General features: G+C 38.6%; 2 protein-coding genes across 6 annotated transcripts in view; one reads left to right on the top strand and one right to left on the bottom strand.

Annotated features, from left to right (window-relative positions):
- The window catches only part of LOC134794343 (ATP synthase subunit s, mitochondrial), a 242,433-nt gene that overhangs the window by 145,932 nt on the left and 71,632 nt on the right, over nucleotides 1-24,869 (top strand). The gene's annotated exons all lie outside the window — the stretch shown is intronic.
- The window catches only part of LOC134794327 (cytosolic purine 5'-nucleotidase), a 42,270-nt gene that overhangs the window by 4,292 nt on the left and 13,109 nt on the right, over nucleotides 1-24,869 (bottom strand). For 2 of the 5 annotated variants that reach the window (XM_063766115.1, XM_063766114.1), the window contains 9 exons: nucleotides 17,856-17,929; nucleotides 17,400-17,517; nucleotides 16,696-16,791; nucleotides 16,316-16,462; nucleotides 10,204-10,480; nucleotides 9,234-9,408; nucleotides 7,195-7,417; nucleotides 4,893-5,040; nucleotides 3,327-3,481 (listed from right to left, as the gene is read on the bottom strand). In XM_063766115.1, coding sequence (XP_063622185.1) covers nucleotides 3,327-3,481; nucleotides 4,893-5,040; nucleotides 7,195-7,417; nucleotides 9,234-9,408; nucleotides 10,204-10,480; nucleotides 16,316-16,462; nucleotides 16,696-16,791; nucleotides 17,400-17,517; nucleotides 17,856-17,929 — 1,413 coding nt within the window. Of the gene's footprint in view, nucleotides 1-3,326; nucleotides 3,482-4,892; nucleotides 5,041-7,194; nucleotides 7,418-9,233; nucleotides 9,409-10,203; nucleotides 10,481-16,315; nucleotides 16,463-16,695; nucleotides 16,792-17,399; nucleotides 17,518-17,855; nucleotides 17,930-22,061; nucleotides 22,309-24,869 lie in introns of those variants that run through there. The other 3 variants (XM_063766117.1, XM_063766118.1, XM_063766116.1) reach the window with 3 other exon arrangements.

The following is a 24,869-nucleotide window of genomic DNA, read 5'->3' as shown; positions in this document are numbered from 1 at the left end:
CTGACATTCTATATGTATTTATTTGACTCAAGATAGTACTCAGGGTCTGATGATGGAGCCGGAAGGTGGTCACCGGTACCAATCAACCATGCAACTAAACCACTTCGTGTTTAGGCTCGTTTTATTCATCTCAACAAGATCTTTGACACAAGATAGTACTCAGGGTCTGATGATGGAGCCGGAAGGTGGTCACCGGTACCAATCAACCATGCAACTAAACCACTTCGTGTTTGGGCTCGTTTGATTCGGCTCAACAAGATCTTTGACTTAAGATAGTACTCAGGGTCTGATGATGGAGCCGGAAGGTGGTCACCAGTACCAATCAACAATGCAACTAAACCACTTCGTGTTTAGGCTCGTTTTATTCGTCTCAACAAGATCTTTGACTTAAGATAGTACTCAGGGTCTGATGATGGAGCCGGAAGGTGGTCACCGGTACCAATCAACCATGCAACTAAACCACTTCGTGTTTGGGCTCGTTTGATTCGTCTCAACAAGATCTTTGGCACAAGATAATACTCAGGGTCTGATGATGGAGCCGGAAGGTGGTCACCGGTACCAATCAACCATGCAACTAAACCACTTCGTGTTTAGGCTCGTTTGATTCGTCTCAACAAGATCTTTGACACAAGATAGTACTCAGGGTCTGATGATGGAGCCGGCAGGTGGTCACCGGTACCAATCAACCATGCCACTAAACCACTTCGTGTTTAGGCTCGTTTTATTCGTTTCTATAAGATCTTTGACACAAGATAGTACTCAGGGTCTGATGTTGGAGCCGGAAGGTGGTCACCGGTACCAATCAACCATGCAACTAAACCACTTCGTGTGTAGGCTCGTTTGATTCGTCTCAACAAGACCTTGGACAAAAGATAGTACTCAGGATCTGATGATGGAGCTGGAAGGTGGCCACGGGTACCAGTCTACCATGTAACTGAACCACTTCGTGTTTGGGCTCGTTTGATTTGTCGCAACAAGATCTTTGACACAAGGTAGTACTGAGGGTCTGATGATGGATCTGGAAGGTGGTGACCGGTACCAATCAACCATGCAACTAAACCACTTCGTGTTTGGCTTCGTTCGATTCGTCGCAACAAGATCTTTGACACAGATTAGTACTCAGGGTCTGATGATGGAGCTGGACTGTGGCCACGGGTACCAGTCTTCCATGTAACTGAACCACTTCGTGTTTGGGCTCGTTTGATTTGTCGCAACAAGATCTTTGACACAAGGTAGTACTGAGGGTCTGATGATGGATCCGGGAGGTGGTCACCGGTACCAATCAACCATGCAACTAAACCACTTCGTGTTTGGCTTCGTTCGATTCGTCGCAACAAGATCTTTGACACAAGTTAGTACTCAGGGTCTGATGATGGAGCTGGACTGTGGCCACGGGTACCAGTCTACCATGTAACTTAACCACTTCGTGTTTGGGCTCGTTTGATTCGTCGCAATAAGATGTTTGACACAAGATACTACTCAGGGTCTGATGATGGAGCTGATGATGATAGACAGGTACCCGTCGCCACCTTCGCGCTCCATCATCAGACCCTGAGTACTACCTTGTGTCAAAGATCTTGTTGAGATGAATAAAACGTGCCTAAACACGAAATGGTTTAGTTGCATGGTTGATTGGTACCGGTGACCACCTTCCGGCTCCAACATCAGACCCTGAGTACTATCTTGTGTCAAAGATCTTGTTGAAACGAATAAAACGAGCCTAAACACGAAGTGGTTTAGTTGCATGGTTGATTGGTACCGGTGACCACCTTCCAGCTCCATCATCAGACTCTGAGTATCACCTAGTGTCAAAGATCTTGTTGAGACGAATCAAACGATCCTAAACACGATGTGGTTTAGTTGCATGGTTGATTGGTAATGGTACCTTCCAGCTCCATCATCAGACCCTGAGTACTGTCTTGTGTCAAAGATCTTGTTGAGACGAATCAAACGAGCCCAAACACGAAGTTGTTTAGTTACATGATAGACTGGTACCCGTGGCCACCTTCCAGCTCCATCATCAGACCCTGTGTATCTTCAGTGTCAAAGATCTTGTTGAGACGAATCAAACGAGCCTAATCATGTTACTACATGGTTGATTGGTATCCGTGACCACCTTAATCATCATCAGATCCTCAGTACCAGTTCGTTTTTAAATCCTCGTTGATACAAACTTTACAACCTATAGGTACCAAATGCAATGACGAAACATGTAAATAAGCGAGTAGGTACCTATAATTTCTTTCGAGTAATATACCTTCATAAGTACGAGTATGGGGCTATTCATAAATTACGTCGTTTCAAATGGGAGGAGTGGGGGGGGAGGGGTCTGGACATCGGATGATGGTAACATGACGTAGGAGGAAACAGATTCATCCGAAGCTTGATTTTTGGATGATTTGAGGGGTGGGGGGGGGGGGGGGGGGGGGGTCAAAAATCGTCAAAAATAGATGACGTAATTTATGAACAGCCCCTATGTACATTTGCACTGCATTTAGTATTTTCGTACTTACCAAATAACAGTTTTAGAACTTTAAAAGTTAAGTACAGTTAGTGTTGTTATGGTTGATTTCAATATGCTTCGCGAAGGATCAAGAATGTTTAATCCATCATTGTAGTGCGAGTGTGGTAGAAGGGATCGGCGTACTGAGCTCGCACGGCCTGCCGCAGCGCGTAAAATACCTAAACTCGCTCAACGCCGAAATGTAATAGCGCTCTTAACAACTGTTAAATGAATTTGTAAATGGCGCCAGCATAGGTTTCCAATTTTTCTCCTTTTTTTCCATGAGTTTTGCTAATAGGGCAAAGTTCCGGGTTATGAAATTACAAATAAAACAAGAATTTATCACTATTGGCAAAATTGACAGGGGATTTCGTAACTTATTGGATTTTATCAAATGATGAGATCTAAAGCTCACAGAGCCACTAGTATGTTTCAACTATACCCAAAATGGGGGGAAAATACTAACGACAAGGTTGAGTGGAGAAAACGCCTTCGTCTTTGTCCAGCAGTGGGACACTAAGGCAGACTGATAAAAAAAAAACCGGCCAAGTGCGAGTCGGACTCGCGCACGAAGGGTTCCGTACTATAACGTAAAAAACGCGAATAAATCACGTTTGCTGTATGCGAGCTCCACTTAAATATTTATTTTATTCTGTTTTTAGGCAACGGAAATACATCATCTGTGAAAATTTAAACTGTCTAGCTATCACGGTTCATGAGATACAGCCTGGTGACAGACAGACGGACAGCGGAGTCTTAGTAATAGGGTCCCGTTTTTACCCTTTGGGTACGGAACCCTAGCACATAGAGATGAGGTGTGTACCTGTCGATGGTGGGTGCGTGCAGCGTGAAGCGCTGCTCGTGCGCCACCGTGGACTCGTGCGGCATGAGCATGGCGGGCGCGCGGAACATGTAGCAGAACGGGTAGTACATCAGGTTCAGGATCGACGCCGCGTACAGGTCCGCGTATCTCACCACCTGCAACGACAACAGTTTACAAATTACATCAACACGGTACAGATTATTTTGGATTATTCCCACTAGTTACCTCCAAGTTGTTACCAGTGGTAACTACTGGGAATGTTTTTTTGGAAACTACTGGGAACTCCAACAACATTTTAGTGGTAACTACTGGGAAAAAAAATCCTACATTTTCCCAGTAAGTTACCAGTGGTAAAAGGTGAGTAAGTTATCAAAATCGGACTACTCCGTAAAAAGTTAAGCGTGGTCATACATAAAAAAAAATATACGCGTCGACTTGAGAACCTCCTCCGTTTTTTTCATCGGTTAAAAATTCCCAGTAGTTAGTTGTTACCACTGGTAACAACTTAGTGGTAACTAGTGGGAATATCCGTTATTTTTACAACCGACAGGGAAGAAATATTGTTCAGCTTAAGAACACAACACAAACACTATGATGTCAGGATGTCGCACATCATTAGTGTTAGGCTTAAAATCTAACCACATTTATTAACACAGAACGTCAGAGCATAAAAGAGCGCTAATATATAAAGCGTTTTAGTCTGATTTCGAAAGATCAATCGGAAAGGAATGTGACGAAAAAATTTCAGTTCCAACACATCCGTGCTGAATAGATCGGGAAACAAGGGCTTTGGCAGCTCCAAGCGTGATATGATAGCTTCAACTTCCGAATGAGAAAGGGAGGATTAATATTGACAATAGGGACAGGCTTTTCATCGTGTTTAGCTATCCAACGTGGTAACGCGGGAAGTGTGATGGGCACCTTTGCACCCGGTACAGCTCGCGGAGGTTTTTTTGAATAGTTTATTTGTAATTTAGATACTTTTAAGTTGTTTGTTAACTACGTTAATTGCTGAATAAAAGTTTATTTAGGTTGTAGAGCCATATGTAGAGCAAACTTCACATAAAATCTTGCATGTGATGAGAAGAAGGTCTGTCTGGAACCAGAACGGAACAGTGAGCCGATCATGCAGTAGGCAAAATCCGCCCTGTATGAATTGTAGAGTCATATGTAGAGCAAACTTCACATAAAATATTACCTGTGATGAGAAGAATGTCTGTCTGGAACCAGAGCGGAACGGTGAGCCGAGCTTGCAGTAGGCAAAATCCGTCCTGTATGAATTGTAGAGTCATATGTAGAGCAAACTTCACATAAAATATTACCTTTGATGAGAAGAATGTCTGTCTGGAACCAGAGCGGAACAGTGAGCCGAGCTTGCAGTAGGCAAAATCCGTCCTGTATGAATTGTAGTCATATGTAGAGCAAACTTCACATAAAATATTACCTGTGATGAGAAGAATGTCTGTCTGGAACCAGAGCGGAACAGTGAGCCGAGCATGCAGTAGGCAAAATCCGTCCTGTATGAATTGTAGTCATATGTAGAGCAAACTTCACATAAAATTTTACCTGTGATGAGAAGAATGTCTGTCTGGAACCAGAGCGGAATAGGGAGCCGAGCATGCCATAGGCGAGGTCCATCTTGTGCGTAACGTCACGGATCGCCATCCGCAGTTTTGAAATGTCCGGCTTCTCCTTTGTGCTCGAGTCCAAGTCTCTGAAAAGTAAAAATTTAAATTGAGTTTCAGTTTACGCTCCCATGGAAATTAATAACTTAGAGCAACCCGTCTGTAATTCGAACTTTCCTTTAACCTTCACCAACCAACATCAACGCAGTGGAAAAATTAGAAGATAGAAGATCAATTATTTATTTATTTAAACTTTATTACACAAACAAAGAAAAATGTACAAATGGCGAAGTAATGCCAAAACGCATTCTCTACCACTCAGCCATGTTTACTATATATATGTTATGTAAAGTTTTGTGGAGGATACCATATGTCCAGCTTTTCCAAACGATGGACCCTACTTTCTGGTAGAAAGAGGAAACAAGAGGCCTTGTTTTAAGCTAGTATATGGCCTATTTATTCTTGCCTTGAAAATGTGTTTGAGAATTTGTTACGATGAGAGCGGACAGGTTAACCCATTCATGGCCACGAACCGCCGAGCGTACACAATACGCCAGGCCACCATACAAACCGTTTTTAGCTAAAACGTATGACTCAGCTTATGGGTCTCGAGCCTGGCGCAAACGGTAAATAAATCGCCGCTTATGAAGCCGGCCAGTTGGACAGCATTATGCAACATTTTTACTAACCACCGATTTTCTGTGCCTATCAAAAAAGAAACTAATTATTGCAGTTTGTAGGAGTGAATATTTTTACTTTCTACAAGCTTTTAATGTCTGAACAAGCTAAGTTGGCAGCATTTTTTATAGCCCAGCCTGTGCAAGTGTTCAGTTAAACGTCATAATTTCATATAAGTTTGACATTTAAATTACACTTAGGTACTCAGCCTGTGCTATCAAAATCGCTGCCAACTTAGCTTGGTCTGATTCTATTTAACTTGCCGTGTTTTTTGTTGTTGTTTTTTGGGGCAAATCTTGGAAGTTAAATTAGACCCGTTTCCCGATATCCCGATCCAGTTCATAGCACAGTCGGTCAGGTTAGGCGGGTTCAAATTCCGGTAATCCATAGCCATGGTCACAAAATACGAAATCACTAAACAGCACAGGAGGAGTATAAAGTCGCCAACGAATAAATCGTGACTAATAATATTTTCCATGTTACTCCAAAATACATCTCTAATAGGGGGGATGGGATGAATCACATCTTGAACTCTTGTGACAAATACCACATGAAAGATAATACCGCCGCCGCCGCTCGGGTGCATTCCTTTTTTATTGTCCAAGTGTGTCCAATAAGCTTACACCTGGTCGGTCATGTATCTTTGTTTTGGTAAACGCCATTATATTAGTAACAATAGACAACTTAAAATGTATTATAGTACTTACTTTCTAATCTGCCGTAGAAACCACGATGCTGGAAAAAACTTGTAAATATTTGTCACAAACTATTTGTAATACAATACATATTAGTTAGTGGTGACTGTTTCAACCGCCTTGTTCTATATTGAAACGAAAAAAATTTAACATCATTGTTAGTAGGTAATTGCCTAAGATACAATACAACAATCACCAAATATTATGACATAAAAGTACAGTGGGAGAAAATCCTCGTTGCCTTACCCCTCATACAAAACAAAATATTATTATACTACGGCTTGGTTCCTACAAATTGTTGCTTACCATCATCCAAACAGTAATCAGTTGTAAAATGGTACAATATCAAACAGCTTCAACATGAAATAAGCTTTAAAACCAGCCTATAAAGTTTATTTTAGCCTGCTACGGAAACATTAGTAGTTTTTACAAGTAGCGCCAGGCCACGGTGACCCATACCTTGAGCCCTGTCAATAACTTCTGAAATATATATATATTTGTATTTTTAAATATAGATCTTTCTGTTTGCTTGCATCGCATTATGTATCTAGAATTTCAGTATATTTACTATATTGCACTGATAGTAAATCAAACTTGAATATTCGAGACCCTGTTTTCATTAAAAAAAACGCGTTTATAATTTTGTATCCTAATATGCCTTATAGAAATGGTTGTTAGCTTATATGATACTTACGTTATTACATCAAATTACGTTTCGTTTAAGTTTAAATCAGAATTTATTCAGGACTCACATGTGAGTCACTGGCCCTGCGGAACTGTTTGAGCATGACCCATACGCTGAGTCGCTGGCCCTGAATGGGTTAATATAGCATTGTCCAGCATGCGGCATATTCAGAAAATTTGACTCACTTGTACATATCTCCAAGTTGCACGTCCAGACTCTGCAGTTGCGCGAACAGCTGGCACTTGTCCGTCCACACATGCAGCTCCTGCACTAGTTCGGGCACGATGAGGAAAGTGCGCCAACCGCCGATCTTCTTGGACTTGAGGATGTCACCGAAAATGTGGTCACCGATGTACAGCACGTCCTTGCCTTTGGCGCCGATGAGGACGGTGAACACGTCGCAGGAACCTGGAAATATGAGAAAAAACATTCTTCAATAGGGAATATTACGCAAAACTCTGCATAGAGGGCGTCACTAGACCAATCACATGGCCTACCGTGAAACACGACAGTCGAAAGTTCGGTTTCTGCCTCTATATCACTCTTGCCTATTCGATCGATAGAGAGGCAGATAAAGAAATTTCGATTTTCGCGTTTCGCGGCAGGCCACCAGTAAACAAACCGCCTTGATGCATCAATGTCACAGTGAAAACTTTGTCAAAAAACTGTTTAAGTTACTCTATGGTTTACTAAACAAATTAGTGCTGCACTCTGGCGGCAGAACATTGCAGTAATACTCCCTATTAAAATATTCAGTTCGATAAAATGTAAATCATATTCAACTGCGTTCGCTTTGAATCATTAAATTTACCATGGTCTAATAAAACATGGTCTTCTATTCCCAGAGTGACACAGGCCTACGTCACAATAACATGGCCGCTATATATAGCGCTATCGCATATTATCATATAGCGCTGTCGCATGATGACGTAGGCTTGTGTCAGTTAGGTGACCTAGAAAAGACGGGAATAGAGTACCAGGCGGAGTATATTATTATACCATGAAATTTACAAACAAAACAAAATCAACTCTATTTCCTACACTATAGGTTCACATTTCAGTAGCATATTTTGGAATTTTATTAGTAGGAGCATTTCATGAAATTGTTTACCGTTGTCCCGCACGAACGCGAATTTTCTGAAGATTTGCAGGTATCCAGGTATGCAGGTAGGCAGGATTTGCAGGTAGGTATTAATGAGTTTCCTTTTCACAAATGGTCAAAAATATGCACAGAAAAATAATCGCCTGCTTTAAATGCCGAAAGAAAAGTCGCAACACAGGAAATAAAATGTGTTTGTACGGGACAGCCCGTGGAATGCTCCTGTATGGCTGAGCCTTAGAAGGGTAACACGGGTTTAATATTGGTTTACCATTACCATTGTTTGTCCAATCCAAGTTCCATTTTATCTTTGCGACTTCAACATATAAGTATGACAGCTATATTATGCCATAGTTCCATGTGTGTACCTACCTACAGGTACAGTGAAGGTAAAATTCTGCATCTATAAGAATCAGTTTAGAACATTATACTTAGTAAGTTAGTATGACCGGCGATTAGTCCGTCCGAAATATGCTGATGTCACGTGTTTATGTAGTGTGAACTTTATCACTCACCGTCAGGCTGACACCGAGTTAAGATATAACAAGGTGAATGGTTCTGCTTGTGTGGCTACTGATAAAATGCGCGAACACAACACTATGCTACTCCTACACTCTTCTGAGAATCGATTTCAACTGGACTATTATGTGTAAGGAACTTTTAAGTACCTAATTTAAGTTTTTGTACATTGTTTAAATTGTTTTATTTCACATAGCCAAGTAATACCGGCTAATCATATTTGCCCGAATAATAATTACCAGTCAACAAATCACACAAAATACGAATAAAGATTTATACAACTAAACGATAGTTGGCAAATCGACGCTACGAATGCTACGATAATTATAATTATATTTGTAAATGTAAACAGTTATGACCTTTACAAACAATTATTGGAAGCAACAGTACTGCTTATTTGTTTGACAACTAAGCTAAAATGACTAAGCAAGTACCTCCAGAGTAAACGAGTCCCTCATGCAAGGGCCCGACGTGGTGGCCCATTTTGAGCGCGCCCGTCCTTGTGTCGACCTGCCGTAGGGTTGTGCCTTCGCCGAAGAAGAGTGGCTTCTTCGCGATAACCTTGTCTTATTTGCCATATTAAATGATAACCAAGCAAGTACCTACCTCCAGAGTAAACGAGTCCCTCATGCAAGGGCCCGACGTGGTGGCCCATTTTGAGCGCGCCCGTCCTTGTGTCGACCTGCCGTAGAGTTGTGCCTTCGCCGAAGAAGAGCGGCTTCTTCGCGTCCACCACTATGTAGTCGAAGTACGTCCGCCAGTTTCTGTGGGGCTCGCCCGGCTAAAAAAATCAATAGGGGTACTTATATCATTATTTTTCAAGACTGTAAATCTGTAATGTAACACCAACCGACCTGTAGACTGGGAGAGCCTTTTTTCTCAGCAAGTAGGACTACAAATGTTCATTTAATTGTGTCAATGTATAGCGAAGAATTATGAAAAGCAAGCGTAGATCTAAATAAGGTTCAAATTACGCGTCTTATGACCCGTATAGTCATTCCTAATTACATATTCATCAGCTATCGTTACAAGCTTTTTTTTCGTATGAAGAAACGAATCATATTTTATATCGCATGCGTCATGTGTTTGTAACTCGACTTATAGATTAACGAATTTTTCAACGGTGTATAAATAAATATCAGTTACTTACATATTTTTAGATATCAATATGAAGTAAACCGTAAACAAGTTATTTTCGGGCGCGGCTGTCGCAGGGGAGTTAATACAAAATACAAATGATGACCAGTTAGTTACTCGCATGTTTATTACGATAATAAGTCGTCGATATAATATGATTCCAGCCGACTTAAGTAGCATTCTAGTTCGTTGTAAGTAGCCTAATAATATTCGGTTTAGATCCCCGTGGATGTCGGATTGTAGACATAGGGTAGGTGTTGAACATCTTGGCAAAACACCGGGATGTCGCACACGCCATATATGTATTATCTACTATGAGATGTAACTACTAACTTTACTCTGTACATATATATTATGCCTCCAGTCTGCCTCGTTGTTGTAATGCTGTCAGAAGTTCCGAGAACACAATATGTTGAAGTTTGGTATGATTTAAAATTACCTTCGCTCCATACGGGAAATCGAACAGATACGTCATGATCTTGTCCGTAAAATTGTAGTCGCTGTTTGTCAGTATGAATAGCTTGGCACCGCTCTCCTGGATCCTAGAGAGGAACATTGGCAGACGCTCATCCCTCTTCAGGTATAGGTCTAAGTTCTCTGTGGTCTTCTGTTTGAGGTCGCCGTGGATGTGAACGTAGTCGACGGCGTTGCGGACGTCTTGGAAGATGGATTTGTAGGACATAGCTAGGTCTCCTGCGCGCACTCCCGTCTTCTCTCTATAAAAGATTTAGTAAATTAGTATAATTGAGACTCAACTGATTATTGGCCTTATCTCGTTGAGAAAAGATTTACGAGTGGCCTGTATTTTAAATAGTCGGCCATGATAGGCATATGAATGAATGATCAGAATGGAGACTTCTTAAATCATAGGTATTATCGTAATGGCTTAAACGCAGGTTTTTCACATATTTAGTACAATCGGACATATTGATTTCCTTTTACTTAAATTAATCACGTAAAATATTAAAAAATAGAAGTATTTTTAGATCACCAGGTGTGCAGATATGTTACATTTATTAGTACGTTAGATATAAACTAGAATGGGAAACATACGGCATAGTAAGCATTAGCCTTGACATGGTTAATATTGTAAAGTTTAAATAAAAATGTAAATTATATACCTACTCTGCATTTCTAATATAAACATGTTAATAGAGAACAAGCAATTAACATTTAACATTTATCCTTATGACAGTTAAGTATAATAGCATCGAATTGATCAATGGTCTGAACAATGCGTAGAAACTTTTTTACACTAGTCAAATGTAACAAAATAAAAATCCTTTAAAGGTATTCGAGTAACAAGCACCTTGACAGACAATACCGGAGTAAAGGTCAGCGAGCACTGTTGTTCAGTTTCAAGTTCAAGTACGTTTTATTGATAAAAATTGTGAAAGATACGATAAAAAGTGTTTTGAAAAGTATATTTTAACCTCGGGCAAAGAGTACATATAGTCAACACAATGCGGTCTAAATATTTAACAGAATTCCTTAAATCAATAAAGCTTTATGTCCTTTACTATCTAAGAAGAGCTGCGTCGTTAAATCATATCTAATGCGTATTAGCGGCCACAGAACAATGGTCTCCCTTGCTGACCCATTTATGTGTGCCATCACAGGCAAGTTAAAATCGTATTTAGAATTATAAAATTAGTCCGTAAGGCACAACTCAAGAGCGTGTTAAAGCTGTTAGGAAAGTTCTAGCGACGTGTTGATTGACCTAAATCGTTTACACGGGATCGCGACGTGACTTATCGACATTAAGACGAATGTTTAAGGAGTTTGGACACGCTATGAGCGACCGGTATTATAAAATTTGTCTGTAAGGTGCAACTGAAGCGAATGCTAAAGCTGTTAGGAAAGTTCCAGCGACGTGTTGATTGACCTAAATCGTTTACACGGGATCGCGACGTGACTTATCGACATTAAGACGAATGTTTAAGGAGTTTGGACACGCTATGAGCGACCGGTATTATAAAATTTGTCTGTAAGGCACAACTCAAGAGCGCGGCTGCCCTAAGCAGAAAACAAGTAACTCGGAAATTTTCAAAAACGGGTTTTTTGGATTTTCGGAATCTACAATTTCAGGCGCATCTTTCACCAAAAACATAATTGTAAAATAATGTGTAGTTTTTAAAATATTCATGTTTTTAAAATCCAAGTATCTTTTTTTGACCCTGTATTCTACGCTGAATCCAAGTATATGTCCCATTTCTACGCTAAATTCAAGTAACTAAACAGAGATACTTGTAATTCATATAGTTGACTGAGATACTTGAGTTTAGCGTACATGTTCCTAACTGCGAATCAGTTTATTACAATGGTAAAACAAGTATCTCCCAATACAATCTGCAATTTAGGTTAGAAATTAGTTACATAGTTATACAGAAAATACCTTGTTTAAACATATACATAGAGAACAAATTTGCTTAGCAATATTCGTGTCAAAGGCTAACACGTGAAGAGTCTGTGAGATTGAAGTATAAAGAAAAAAGTGTTGTTAAAATAATTTAAATTATCTGTAGGTATTGTCTACAGTAATGAAAACAGAACACTAGAATGCATGAGATAGACGCCTTCGTCAAAGAAAGAGGAAATCATAATCATACCGTATCCATGCCAAAGGTTTTGGAAAAAAATAGAAACAAACAATAACTCACTGGATTCAATTGACCAAAAGGGAAATATTTAATCCAGAAATTGAATTTTTATAAAGACATATATTATGTGGTAAAGTGAATCATCTAAGATCAATCTCGAGGAGTCTATTAGTAGAGTTAGACCAAGAAAAGTCTGCAAAGATGTTGAGAGCACACTCAGTGCCAGTGTTATTTATAGCATAACTTCATAGAAGTTTGTCGTTTAAAATAACACCTGCACTGCGTGTGCTGTAAAAATCTCTGCAGTTTTTGGTTTAACTCTAGCCACTAAAGAGAACCACCAATTATTTACCATATTAATAGGTAACATATTGAGAATCGATATTGCTTTATGAGAAATAGGTAAAACTGACTTGAAGGATTTAATTAGATTTTTACTTTGTTACATAAGTAAAGTTAAATAGTAAATAAAGTAACTATGTACCTAAGTATTTATCTATGCAAGTATGTATATCGTCGGCATCGTCGCCTAGTACTCATAGTACCTACAAACTTTGCTTAATTTGGGGCTAGGTCAATGGGTGAAAGATTGTCCCCAAATATTGATTTTTATGGACTCACCAGCTCTCACCATGCCATGCACCCGCCTCATTCCTATCAAAGACATCTGTCAAATAGGACTATAAAAAAATGCAAGTGCAAGTCGAACTCGCCCACCTTACAAATTTAAATTATTTATTTTTTTGTAGGTACTTTATAGTTTTCAGATTATTTCCTCTACTTATAGTGTAAGACAATATTACTTGCCACATTTCATAGTTCTAGGTCAACGGGACTTCCCGTTGACCTAGCTACCTACTACACTTACTTAGGCACCTTTTAAATTTTAATTCCCTTGAGACTGTCGAATACTAACGTATTTTGGCATAAACGACCGTATCTTTTTTTACGTTAATTTAGAAGTTTGAAAACACACATCTACTAAGACAGAGGGTTTGTTGAAGGAATGGGACATTGTATCACAAAATAATCGCTGGCAATAAATAAAGTCGATGAAATAGGTACTAATAACCATGTGTCAGAAGGTCTGAGGATGGCAACATCAATTACTAATAAAAAAAGTATATTTTCCACGAGAAAATGAGTTTTAAATACTTATATATAAAAAAATTTTTTTTTTCAAGCGTTTTATTATGCAACAGAAATTTTGAAGTCGACAAACCTGAAAGAAACAAAAATGGGTTATCGGTAGCTTATGTCATTAGCTTTCATTTGATACCATTTCCTTCAGAATTGCATGAAAATTTGAAAAGTTATTGAGCGGAGAGCCAAATATGTTTAGTATTTAAGAAGCTAAAGTGCTTGCTATTTCAAAGCTAAACACGAGATACTTGAATTTGTGTAGAATAGTTCTGAGATTTTCGGGCAGTAAACTACACAGAAAACATTTTATGCCTGTACAAAGTTTTATATACAAGAATATAAAAAAATAAAGTCTGTATAAGCTTAATTTTATCGCCCTTAACATAATGGTATAAAAAGATGTTATATTTTAGACCAAATACCTAACAAAACAGACAAATTACGTTTTTTTGCTCTCCTCAAAAATTTGTCAAAACTGGGTTACTTGTTTTCTGCTTAGGGCAGCCGAGCGTGTTAAAGCTGTTAGGAAAGTTCTAGCGACGTGTTGATTGACCTAAATCGTTTACACGGGATCGCGACGTGAATTATCGACATTAAGACGAATGTTTAAGGAGTTTGGACACGCTATGAGCGACCGGTATTATAAAATTTGTCTGTAAGGTACAACTGAAGCGAATGCTAAAGCTGTTAGGAAAGTTCCAGCGACGTGTTGATTGACCTAAATCGTTTACACGGGATCGCGACGTGACTTATCGACACTAAGACGAATGTTTAAGGAGTTGGGACACGCTATATGCATAGGGTATTATTTATTCTACTTTATTTGCAATGTTACTACATCTGATATATTATGACTACTTCAACTATATGGTTTGGAATAGACGTGCGCGCCGCCGCGGCGCGCCGCCGCCATAAGGAGTCAGCGCGCCGCCGCCGCCGCCGGTAAGTTTAAAATTCCGCCGAGACAAAACCCGCAAGAAAGTACAAATTTAAAATCAATGGACATAAAGCGCGTGCGACGTGCCTAGCTTTAGCGTTCAGACTGTTTCCTTTTTTTTAATTCATGGCTTGATTTATTTTAACCCTTAAATCGATAACGTCCACTATACTGGACATCCCAAGAACAATAATCTGCACCAAATATTAAAGCATAGCGATACTTTCCTGGTAGCGTAGCGTAGGTACTTTCACTACCAGGAAACTACTACTACCACTACTTGAAAGATTATTATATTTAAGTATATAATAAATATTGGGAAGTTAGGAACCAGTGTGAACATAATCTTTTTGTCAAAGTCCTACAAAACGCAGAACTTGCAAGGAAGCATCCGACAGACTGATATATTTCCCATATTTTATAATTTTTTTACATATGTTTTTTTCAAAACTATTATAAATAGATTTTTTCATGATTTTTTTACAATAAACAACCACATAATAACACCAAAAAAACGATACAACACAGTTTTTTTTATCCCTTGTCGATTTGACGGTTAAGCGTGGTGTTTCATCAATTTCATTATACGTCTTTTTATTGAAAAGTTGAAATATCCCACGCCGCCGCCGTAGATTTTTTCGAGGCGCGCCGCCGCCCGGTTTTTTCGACCGGCGCGCACGTCTAGTTTGGAATGGTTTGAAACAGGGTGGTTCACGGAGCATCGGCACTTTTCACAAAAGTGTCATTTGCAAAGTGGCTATGTCAGTTTTATTTAAAAAAAAAAACAGTTTTATAAAATTGTGTAAATTCTTTGTAATACTCACGTTGGGGTTAAAAGCTTATGAGTGAATATAAAGTTAGGCCGAATTTGGAATAATATTTCATACAATACTACTAGGGGCTGTCCATAAATTACGTCATCGATTTTTGACGATTTTGGACCCCCCCCCCCCCCCCTATAATCATCCAAAAATCATGCATCAAATGACCCCATTTCCTCCTACTTCATGCTACCGTCATCCGATGTCCAGACCCCCCCCCCCCCTAATTTGAAATGACGTAATTTATGAATAGCCCCCTATGTAAACTTACACTTTGTTTTTTATACAGGTTTGTTACCATTTAGAAATAACGTAGTAGGTAAATAGAGACCCAAAACCTACTGCAGACTTTCAAGACTGTAAAAGGTATTAAATTTCGTCAACTCAATGAAGTGACCCCTAATCTAGAGCGGAAGCTGAGTAATGGAATAGCTCGCATGCCGATATTATGCAACAATGAGCCTGGTCCGGTCTGCCCACGCACTTCCCAATTATGCTGTACCTAGGAGCGTGTCTAGCAATGTGGATTGAATGTCCGTTGCCTAATCGGGCAAACTTCAACAACGCCGAAAGTTAAACAGTCACGAAACAAGTAACTAGAGACAATTTTCTTAGTGAAGTGAGTAGGTACGCAATGTTGAAATATTAAGTGTTAATTACGTAAAATAACAATAATCGAAAATTTACCGGTACCTACATAAGTGTCTGTTCCCGAAAAACACATTCACATAGAAATCCAATTAATATTCTGTCTTTCATTAGACACCTTTCTTTAGTGTCGAAAGTTATCTTTTTGGACACAAAATGTATCGAAATATAAGGTCCGAAATGGACTTCTTAGCGACGCGCAACAACACTCAAGGGTCTCACTCTATTTACATATAATATGATATAATACTAGGTATATAATTATATGTAAATAGGAAAGGTACGAGTGCTTACTGTGCTAGTCTTCCTTGTCATAATGGTGATTGATGGACTGCATATATAATTTTTAGATTGGCCATGATAAAACAAACCACACATACATATAATATGTATGACGCTTACCTGCTGTAGTCCTTGGAGTTAGTGAAGAAGTCAATCAAACAGGCGATTAGATACGTCTCGGGCAAGTTGAATAGCGTGTTCAATACGTAAACTCGAGACTCGTCTAATGTCAAGAATTTATTTGGATACAATTCGTATACTTGTGAACTGAAAAAGAAGTCAAATGTATTAGAATGTGGAAATGAGATTAAACTGGTAGTTATTGGATGTTAACATATGAAATTGCCGTTTAGTATTTATCATTTTGATAGCTAATGCTAATGCGAGTCTTAAACAAATAGGTATAATGAATTTATGTACTAAACTAATGTTTTTAAAAACAGACTAGGAGACAATTTCATAATCTTAACAACTATTATGTTAATGTTAAAATGACTTACTGTTTAAGAAACTCAAATCCATGCACGCACACGAGAATGTTACCATAGGCGTCTACCTTTAATAGGTTACCGTATAGTGTGTCGAACCACAGGCCTCTGAAAACATAAATTTATATTTTTATTCTAAGGAATTATCCTATAAAAAATTCCGATGAAAACGCAACTGATCACATAGTAAATTGTCCTAAAATAATCAATGCTCGAGTATAGGATATACAAATACATAATACAACGACTTAATGTGTACCTATAACCAGTTGTGTTACCTACTCTTTATAAAGGTACATACGCTAAATTAACCCACATCAATAATCTAAAATTGTATAGTGTTTTCCATTGGAGGAACGAAACAGAACGGGAAAAATTTATGTATACGACCCGTGATAAAACAAATGACTACTTTATCGGCAATACTATGATAGTTTCCGTCGCTCCTTGCCTCGTTTAGTGGATGGAAAACCAACAAAATGTTTGTAGGTATATACATATAAAGACTGATGATTTTTGGTTTAAGAGCTTATATATGGAATATTATTTAGTAGCTCGTCGATGGAAGAAACGAGTGTATAAAGAAATAAAAGTTTAGTCTGCCTCTAGTCTTCTGTATCAGTGCGGTAGAGACAGATAGCGTTTCGTTTCTCTGCGAACGATTGTCACCTTGGCTAGGCGCCCTGTTCGTAAACTGAGAATATTTGTATACATACCTGACTGGAAATGATGGATCATATTCGAATTCTAAGATTTCTTTGGGGTATCCTTTGGTTACTAATCTCTCTTTGGTTAAATTGAATCCTAATGTTTCATACTGTGGCGATTTATATTCTGTAAAGAAAGTACAATTACGTTTGAGTTTAACAAAACAAAGAGTTATTTTGTAGAAAAGGTATTAAAGTTTAAGAAAAAATCGTGCCCGCGTGTTGGACAGCCTAACTAGATGGCGCCATGTTTTGTGGTAACTGAATTATCAGGTGTCAACTTTTGTCAGACGAAGTTGTCGCAATATGTTCGGAAGCGTTCAATGATAACTTCAGCCGTACATTTTTTCGAGGTATGAATTTTCCTTAGACTTTGTACCATTTATAAAAAATATAATATAAAAAAAAACGTTATTATAAACTCCAGTAATAAAATTGTACGTAGTCAACTTCGTAAACACTTACCGGCCAAGGTATAGTCCATATCGAAGCCATAGAACTTAATGTTCTCCAAATGCAGCGATCTGTTTACGAAGATTCTGGAACAAAATAGTTTATATTAGCATTTCACGTAACTAGTAACGACGCTAGTATAGTTATTCAGCTGAGCTGTTTCTATTTCAGTGGTGTTGTCAAGGTGTCGGTTTTTCTTATAAGTAGAGGTATTCCTACGTATGGAAATATACAGCAGAACTAGTAGAATTAGGGCGACCGTTATTTATTAAAAAAAATTCTATAAGTAGGTACTCCATAGCTAGTTTCAATTGTTAGAAATCAATTGTGTCATTGATAATTATGATTTATATATATTTGCATTACTATCCAATAAACCGTAAAGGACCCGTATAAAATAGAACCTTAGGGAGTTCGGTTACAATCAAAAATGATGGCGACGAGCCAATAATATGACACTGCAGTATCGGTGTATCAATTTATTGTTAAGATATAGCGCCCGTAAAGAGTAGCGCATACCGCAACCAATTCATTAATTCTTTTTTTTAATATATGTATACATATATATATTTCCTAGGGGTTTCGTCACGCAGTGAAGATGTCACCCTCATTCATTCTTATTTCTTAGTTCATTTTTACGTAAAAAATTCTAAACATTCGTATTGCCTAAGTCATTAAAGTGCTACCTGATATTACATTGGCGACGGCGCACGCACCATGACACTTACTTTAATAAAGTAAAGGTACTTAATAGAAAAGTCCCTTAATTATTTGGACTGTACAATTATTTTACAGTACATATTAATTTATCGCCACTCGTTTCGAATTTCCTCTTTTCCGCACTTGTATCGTAAATAACTATTCAATGACTACGCTGTAATATTTACAGTGGAAAGTGGAAACTCGATTAACGCGAATCTCAATGTTGTTACGACTAGATAAGCAGTTTTAATTAAATTTATTTCGAGTTACAAATGTAACAAAACTGTATCAAAGTAATTCATTACACAAAAGCCTATTCAGTACTGTAATCTACTAACTTATAACCTTATAATCAACATCCTCAAGAAATAATTGTAATGCTCGTGTAAACTTTTAATGATAACAATGGATCTAGGCAAGTGTGTAACGTATTTGCTTTTTCTATTATTGGAAAAATAATTAAATCAGCGTTATGGCGGGCATGTCTCCGTGCACGTCAGCTGGCCCTGTATTGTCGCTTACAACTTACAAAGCGTTTCACTCAATTAATAGAAATGTGACCTCCTGACCCATAACAACTACATGTACCCAGAGACCATACATATATTGGTTCACTCGTGAGAAGAGAGAGTGAAGAATAACAGCAAAGAGCTATGACGCCAGGGAAAGTTGTAATGATTCGACCTACAAACTGGACGGGACGGACATTTTTCCTAATTTCTAATTCTAAGCAGGTTCGCCTGCTAAACTAATATTAATGTGGAAACTGTTTGATGTTTGAGAAGTACGCACGTTTCTATATACAAATATAAGTGCAATCGGCAGAAAAAACACTGGTGTGCCCTAAATAAAAATCACAGGTCGTTAAAAATAACACTCCAGAAACGCAAGTGTTATTTAAAGAAGCAATCGCGGCATGGAAAGTTTGATTGGATCGGTGGAAGTAAAATTGCTGCATACATATAGTAACAGGGGTATAAAGTGTAAAGTTAACTGTGTGCAGACACGCGAACCATCCAGTCTGTACCGTGGGTATACAGGTTGTTAGTGTTAGGGCTAAACCGCTAGAACCATAGGGCATTTAATTGTCCTAGCCTCGCCACTTAAAACGGTTGACTCGGTTGATGGGGTAGTTTTACGTGATGGTTATTTACATAGTTGAACACGACACATTTATTCAACCACATGAAAATGTGACACATTTATTCAACCTTATAGTTCGTTTTTTTAGCATTAGAAATAAGTCAAATAAGGTAAACAATCTTGATGAGTATTTTAATTGAAAAACACATTTTAAAAATAAGTTACGGCAAATATGTAACAATTATGAATCTAATACGATCATTTATATTCTTCTGCTTTCATAAGTATTAAATTTTGATTTTTAAAAAGCGTTTTTCAATTAAAAGACTTGTTAAAATCGCTTACCTTCTTGCAAGTTCTTTCTAATGCTACAAAAACGAACTATAATTAGCAAGTGTCTATCCAAAGCTCCGAACTTTGGAAGGACGTCCCAGAAAAGTGCCCCTGTGTCAGTAGGGAGACACTCCTGACTTCGGGCAAACTCGGCTCCATCAGGCTCAGCATTGCTCCGAGCAATTATTAGGGTTGGCACCAATTGACGTCCTTTTGCGTGCACGACCACAGATAAGATAATATCTTGAATTTTGACAACCCTAAATAAGTGGGATCGTGCCATACATTAGAAATGGATAGCATGATTCGTCCCTGAATCGCTGTCAAACTTCGGTTATGCAGGAAGTGTCCTTTCTGTACGGTAGTACTATTATTTATTATGTGCCCCTGTTCTCACTTTAAGGATTATTAATGGATGGATGGGCCATTACCAATCATCCTGTATAGTTTGGTGGGGGGTTACGTCAAGCGTGTGACGCGGGTAAACGATAAGAGCCCAAATTGCCCTAGATAGGGAATACTTAGGTCATTTATTCGGCAAACGGTTTGTAAGCCTGTAACCATTCTACTATGATGACAAACCTTATTTCAGGCTATTCTCGTCAACTGATTGTGTTCTAAGCACGTATTTAATAAGACTTTTTGTCATCTTGTATTTCGTATGCTATTAGGCTTATACGAATGACTGTAAAAACAAAACTGGCAGTTATATGATTGTAACTAGATACGGTGCTTCAAAAAATTCTTTGTTTCTTGAAGTTCTTGTCAAGTTTAAGATATTGCGCTTGAATTCTTTGGGTAAAAAATAAGAAAGGATATAACTCGGCGATGGCGGTCGAATTATTTTACCTAAGACGTAAGAGGTGATCCTTGGGTACTTAATTGTCTCAAGCCTTATGTTATGAGCGTTCTTTTCAGACAATGTGACCGAAAAACTCCTTCCGAAGAAGTTTTTCATAAACTCAATTAAGTGCTGGAAAAAAGGGAACTTCCTTTATACAATCGAATATGTTTGTGTAGAAGGCATGAATCACCTAATCCTAACCTAACGTTGATGATAAGGTGTATTGTCAGCAGAACGTTCTTAAAAAGTTCGGAAGTGATACTAGCTCCATTCTATCATCTATGCATGCCAGCCTAATTGCCGTCACGTAAATTTGTCAAACCGTACCAAATGCAGCGGACGTCATGAGTGTCCGCAGTCAGGTGCGTCCGGATTTAACCAACGCCTGTGGGTAGCTTGTCCAGATAAATAATATGGAGGCGCATGGCGACAGTGTTCGAATTCCAATGTTAATGCCAAAATTGCATCAACGTCATCTCTTATAAATCGCCTGGAAAACTTTTGATAATAAACCGTGCGTCATCGCGATGATGACACTTTTATGATATCTAATCGGACAACACAAGTAGATCTGATAGATTTAGGCCTTGGTCGTGACAATGACTTATCTATTCTCAGAAATACGCTATGAAACAGCACAATTACATGGAAACAGAAGAAGCAGGAAATTGATTCACATTATTAAAGATTGGGGAAAGATCTCGTAATTTGAAAGAGTCATTCAATAAATTGCTCGCTTAAATTGGACATAATTTAATAATATTATTTCAATTCTAAGATAACTTTTTCCTGTGAAGCCCTGCCATTTTCCATGACTTTTATCAACTTCCAATAAAGTATTTATTACGACCGAAGAGGTTTTACTAAGAAGTACCTAACGCTACGTCTTACGTAGGCGAACAACGCGCGAACGCGGCGCGGCGCGGCGCGGCGAAATCAATCCTTTGATGCCCATAGAAGTGTCCTACGTAAGCGATCTCGTTGCGAACGCGGTGCGGCGCGATTTGCACGCGAATGTCAGGCGGCGCGGCGCGGCGCGGCGCGGCGGCGGCCGCTTTCGCCGCGCCGCGCCGCGCCGCGTTCGCGCGTTGTTCGCCTACGTAAGACGTAGCGTAACTGTTAGTAGATTGTTTTATAAATATTTAACAACCACGATACAAAATTCTGTAGAGACAGAGAGATAGATCTTTATTTGCATCCAAGTACATACCAAACCTCTATTACGTACAAAACTTCTTCAATTAGGTATAACTTACTCATTAGGCGCTGCCGTGTGTCTGTCTCCTTTCCCATACGACGCACCATTCGAGCTCGAGCTCTCCACGAACACCTCACATTTTCCATTAGCCATGTCTTGGAACTTCATTGCACATTCAAACTATAGTTTACACTCACAATAATGTAACAAAAACGTTATAATCGTCCGATAGAGTCTGGCTGTGAATAATTAAAACAGCTGATATAATTTCAATAGCCGCGGTAAACGCGTGCGTTGGCTTTGCTCTGTTTACAACGTATCCACGTACGTGTAACCTTGTTACTCTTACAGTTTCAGTTAAAGGAGTCGGCCAGTTTAACCTTTACTCCTGATTACGTTTAGTCGTTACGAGTCACGGGACCAAGTTATACTGGGGACGGGGGCTCCGAGATAATGTTTTGTGAAGTGAGGAAGCGTCCGAATGAGTGGATATCCTTGACAGTGGCAAGGTGAAGTTGTAAAGACCTGTCTAACTGAATTTGATACTGTGACTTACGTAGCGCGTCCTAACTACAAATGTTATGTTAGAATTAGAGATGCCACGAATATTCGGCAACTATTCGGTATTCGGCCTATTCGGCCACTTTGCCGATATGTATTCGGTATTCGGCCGAATGTTGCCTACTATTCGGCCGAATACCGAATACATATCTGTTGCACCTACCTAAAATGAAAAATTACACAAAAAATAACCAAAAACTAGGTATATTTAATATTTCAAATTGTATTCTTGGACAGAAGTTAAATACGAAGGCACGTTTTTTGAGCATTTTTTGATTACTAAATATTTTATTTTTATCATGCGTCTGATTTGATTGACTCTAACTAAATTCATTAATTCGTTTCAACATAAAAATATATCTTAGCAAACGTTGTGCTTTGTTGGCGAACAGTTTTCATAATAATTGTGACTCAAAATGTTCGCATGTCCTGCCGAATATTCGGTATTCGGCCGAGAGAGGGACCGAAAATTCAGTATTCGGCCAAATTCACTATTCGGGGCATCTCTAGTTAGAATAATATTAATTTCTAATATAAATATCATTATCATAAACAGTCGTTCATAAAAAAATGTGTTGCCTTGTCAATGATTATAATAATTTAACGATTACAATCTTAAAACAAACTGCTGTTAAACATCACGAGGGTTATAAAATCACGTTACATAACTGCTCGATTCCTGTTTATGTATCGGTTCGGGAATACGATTTATCGCTAAAATCAACACAGTACCAAACACAATGTCGATTTACCATAAAAAAATATTATGCGAACAAGGTATTTTAACGCACGCTTGAAATGAGAAAAAATATTCGCCTTTTTTAACGAAAAGTTTTAATGCGTCTGAAATTGCAAATATATTTACTTCCGGCGAAACTCAAAGAGCAATACTTATTTATAACTTTGTCTTTATTTATGAACTCAACTGTACGTACGCTTTTCCACGACTTTATGTAGGCTTTTACTACAAAATTTTCCAAATGCGTAATAGATGTTGAGATATAATGCGTAGATGTTGAGATATAATGCGTAGATGTTGAGATAATAACAGTGAAATTAAAATTATAGGTATTAGTGCATCCTGTTTTTGCTTCACCAGCACAGCGGCGTGGGGTGGGAGCATGATGCAACTAATATTCAATTTAGATTAGAGCCGCCAGGGTGTCACGTACGCTATAATATAGGTATACTTATTTAATACTTCTGATAAATGCACGGAAGCCGATTTTTGGTCAACTTAAAAATACATATACCTACTGTTAGTGTGTGTTAGTTCGCCTTTGTCTGCCTGCCTACTGCTGCTACTGCCTATGCTGTGCCATAAACTGTTTTGTGTTTTATACAATAAAGAGTTCATACATACATACTGTAAAATAAATGTGTTCGTAGTATACTGCCCTGATTGAAGTTATATTGTTATATCGCTGAATGCATATATGGGAATGTGACGTGTTAGGTTTCAGTTCCTAGAACGCACCCCAGTGGGAGCCCGGCCGGGCTGCAGGGCGCATGGGGGAACGAATGCCAGGACTGGTAATCGATATTATACTGACATTACCACTCTCACAGAAGGGTTACCTATAACTGTACAAGTGTACAGTCACCATCAACAGTAGCGGATGAAACAAAAGTATCTGCCATCCTGGAATACATCCTAATTAGGGTTTGCAATATCCGTTCGATTTTCTTATTCGGATAATTCGAATAATAAAATTTGTATTATCCGAATATTTCGGATAATTTCGGAAAATTATAAATGAATGTAAATAATTATTCCAAGTTATATAATTTGTAAAACTAGCGCTAAAATAAGCGTGGATTTGATAACGGCTGAGATATTAGAGTGCCATAATGCGAAGTTAGCATCTTACTTTTTTTTTGCGTAAGTCAGTAGAACTATGAACAAAAAACCGGGTAAGTGCGAGTCGGACTCGCGCACCAAGGGTTCCGTACCATAATGCAAAAAAAAAAACAAAAATGCAAAAAATACGGTCACCCATCCAAGTACTGACCACGCCCGACGTTGCTTAACTTTGGTCAACAATCACGTTTGTTGTATGGGAGCCCCATTTAAATCTTTATTTTATTCTGTTTTTAGTATTTGTTGTTATAGCGGCAACAGAAATACATCATCTGTGAAAATTTCAACTGTCTAGCTATCACGGTTCGTGATATACAGCCTGGTGACAGACAGACGGACGGACGGACGGACGGACGGACAGCGAAGTCTTAGTAATAGGGTCCCGTTTTACCCTTTGGGTACGGAACCCTAAAAACCACCTAGGACTATAGCACATCTAAGGGT

Source organism: Cydia splendana, chromosome 10, assembly GCF_910591565.1.
Source record: "Cydia splendana chromosome 10, ilCydSple1.2, whole genome shotgun sequence".
Classification (NCBI taxonomy): Eukaryota; Metazoa; Arthropoda; class Insecta; order Lepidoptera; family Tortricidae; genus Cydia; species Cydia splendana.
Note: the sequence above shows the minus strand (reverse complement) of the source record. Positions and strands in the feature narration are given on the sequence as shown.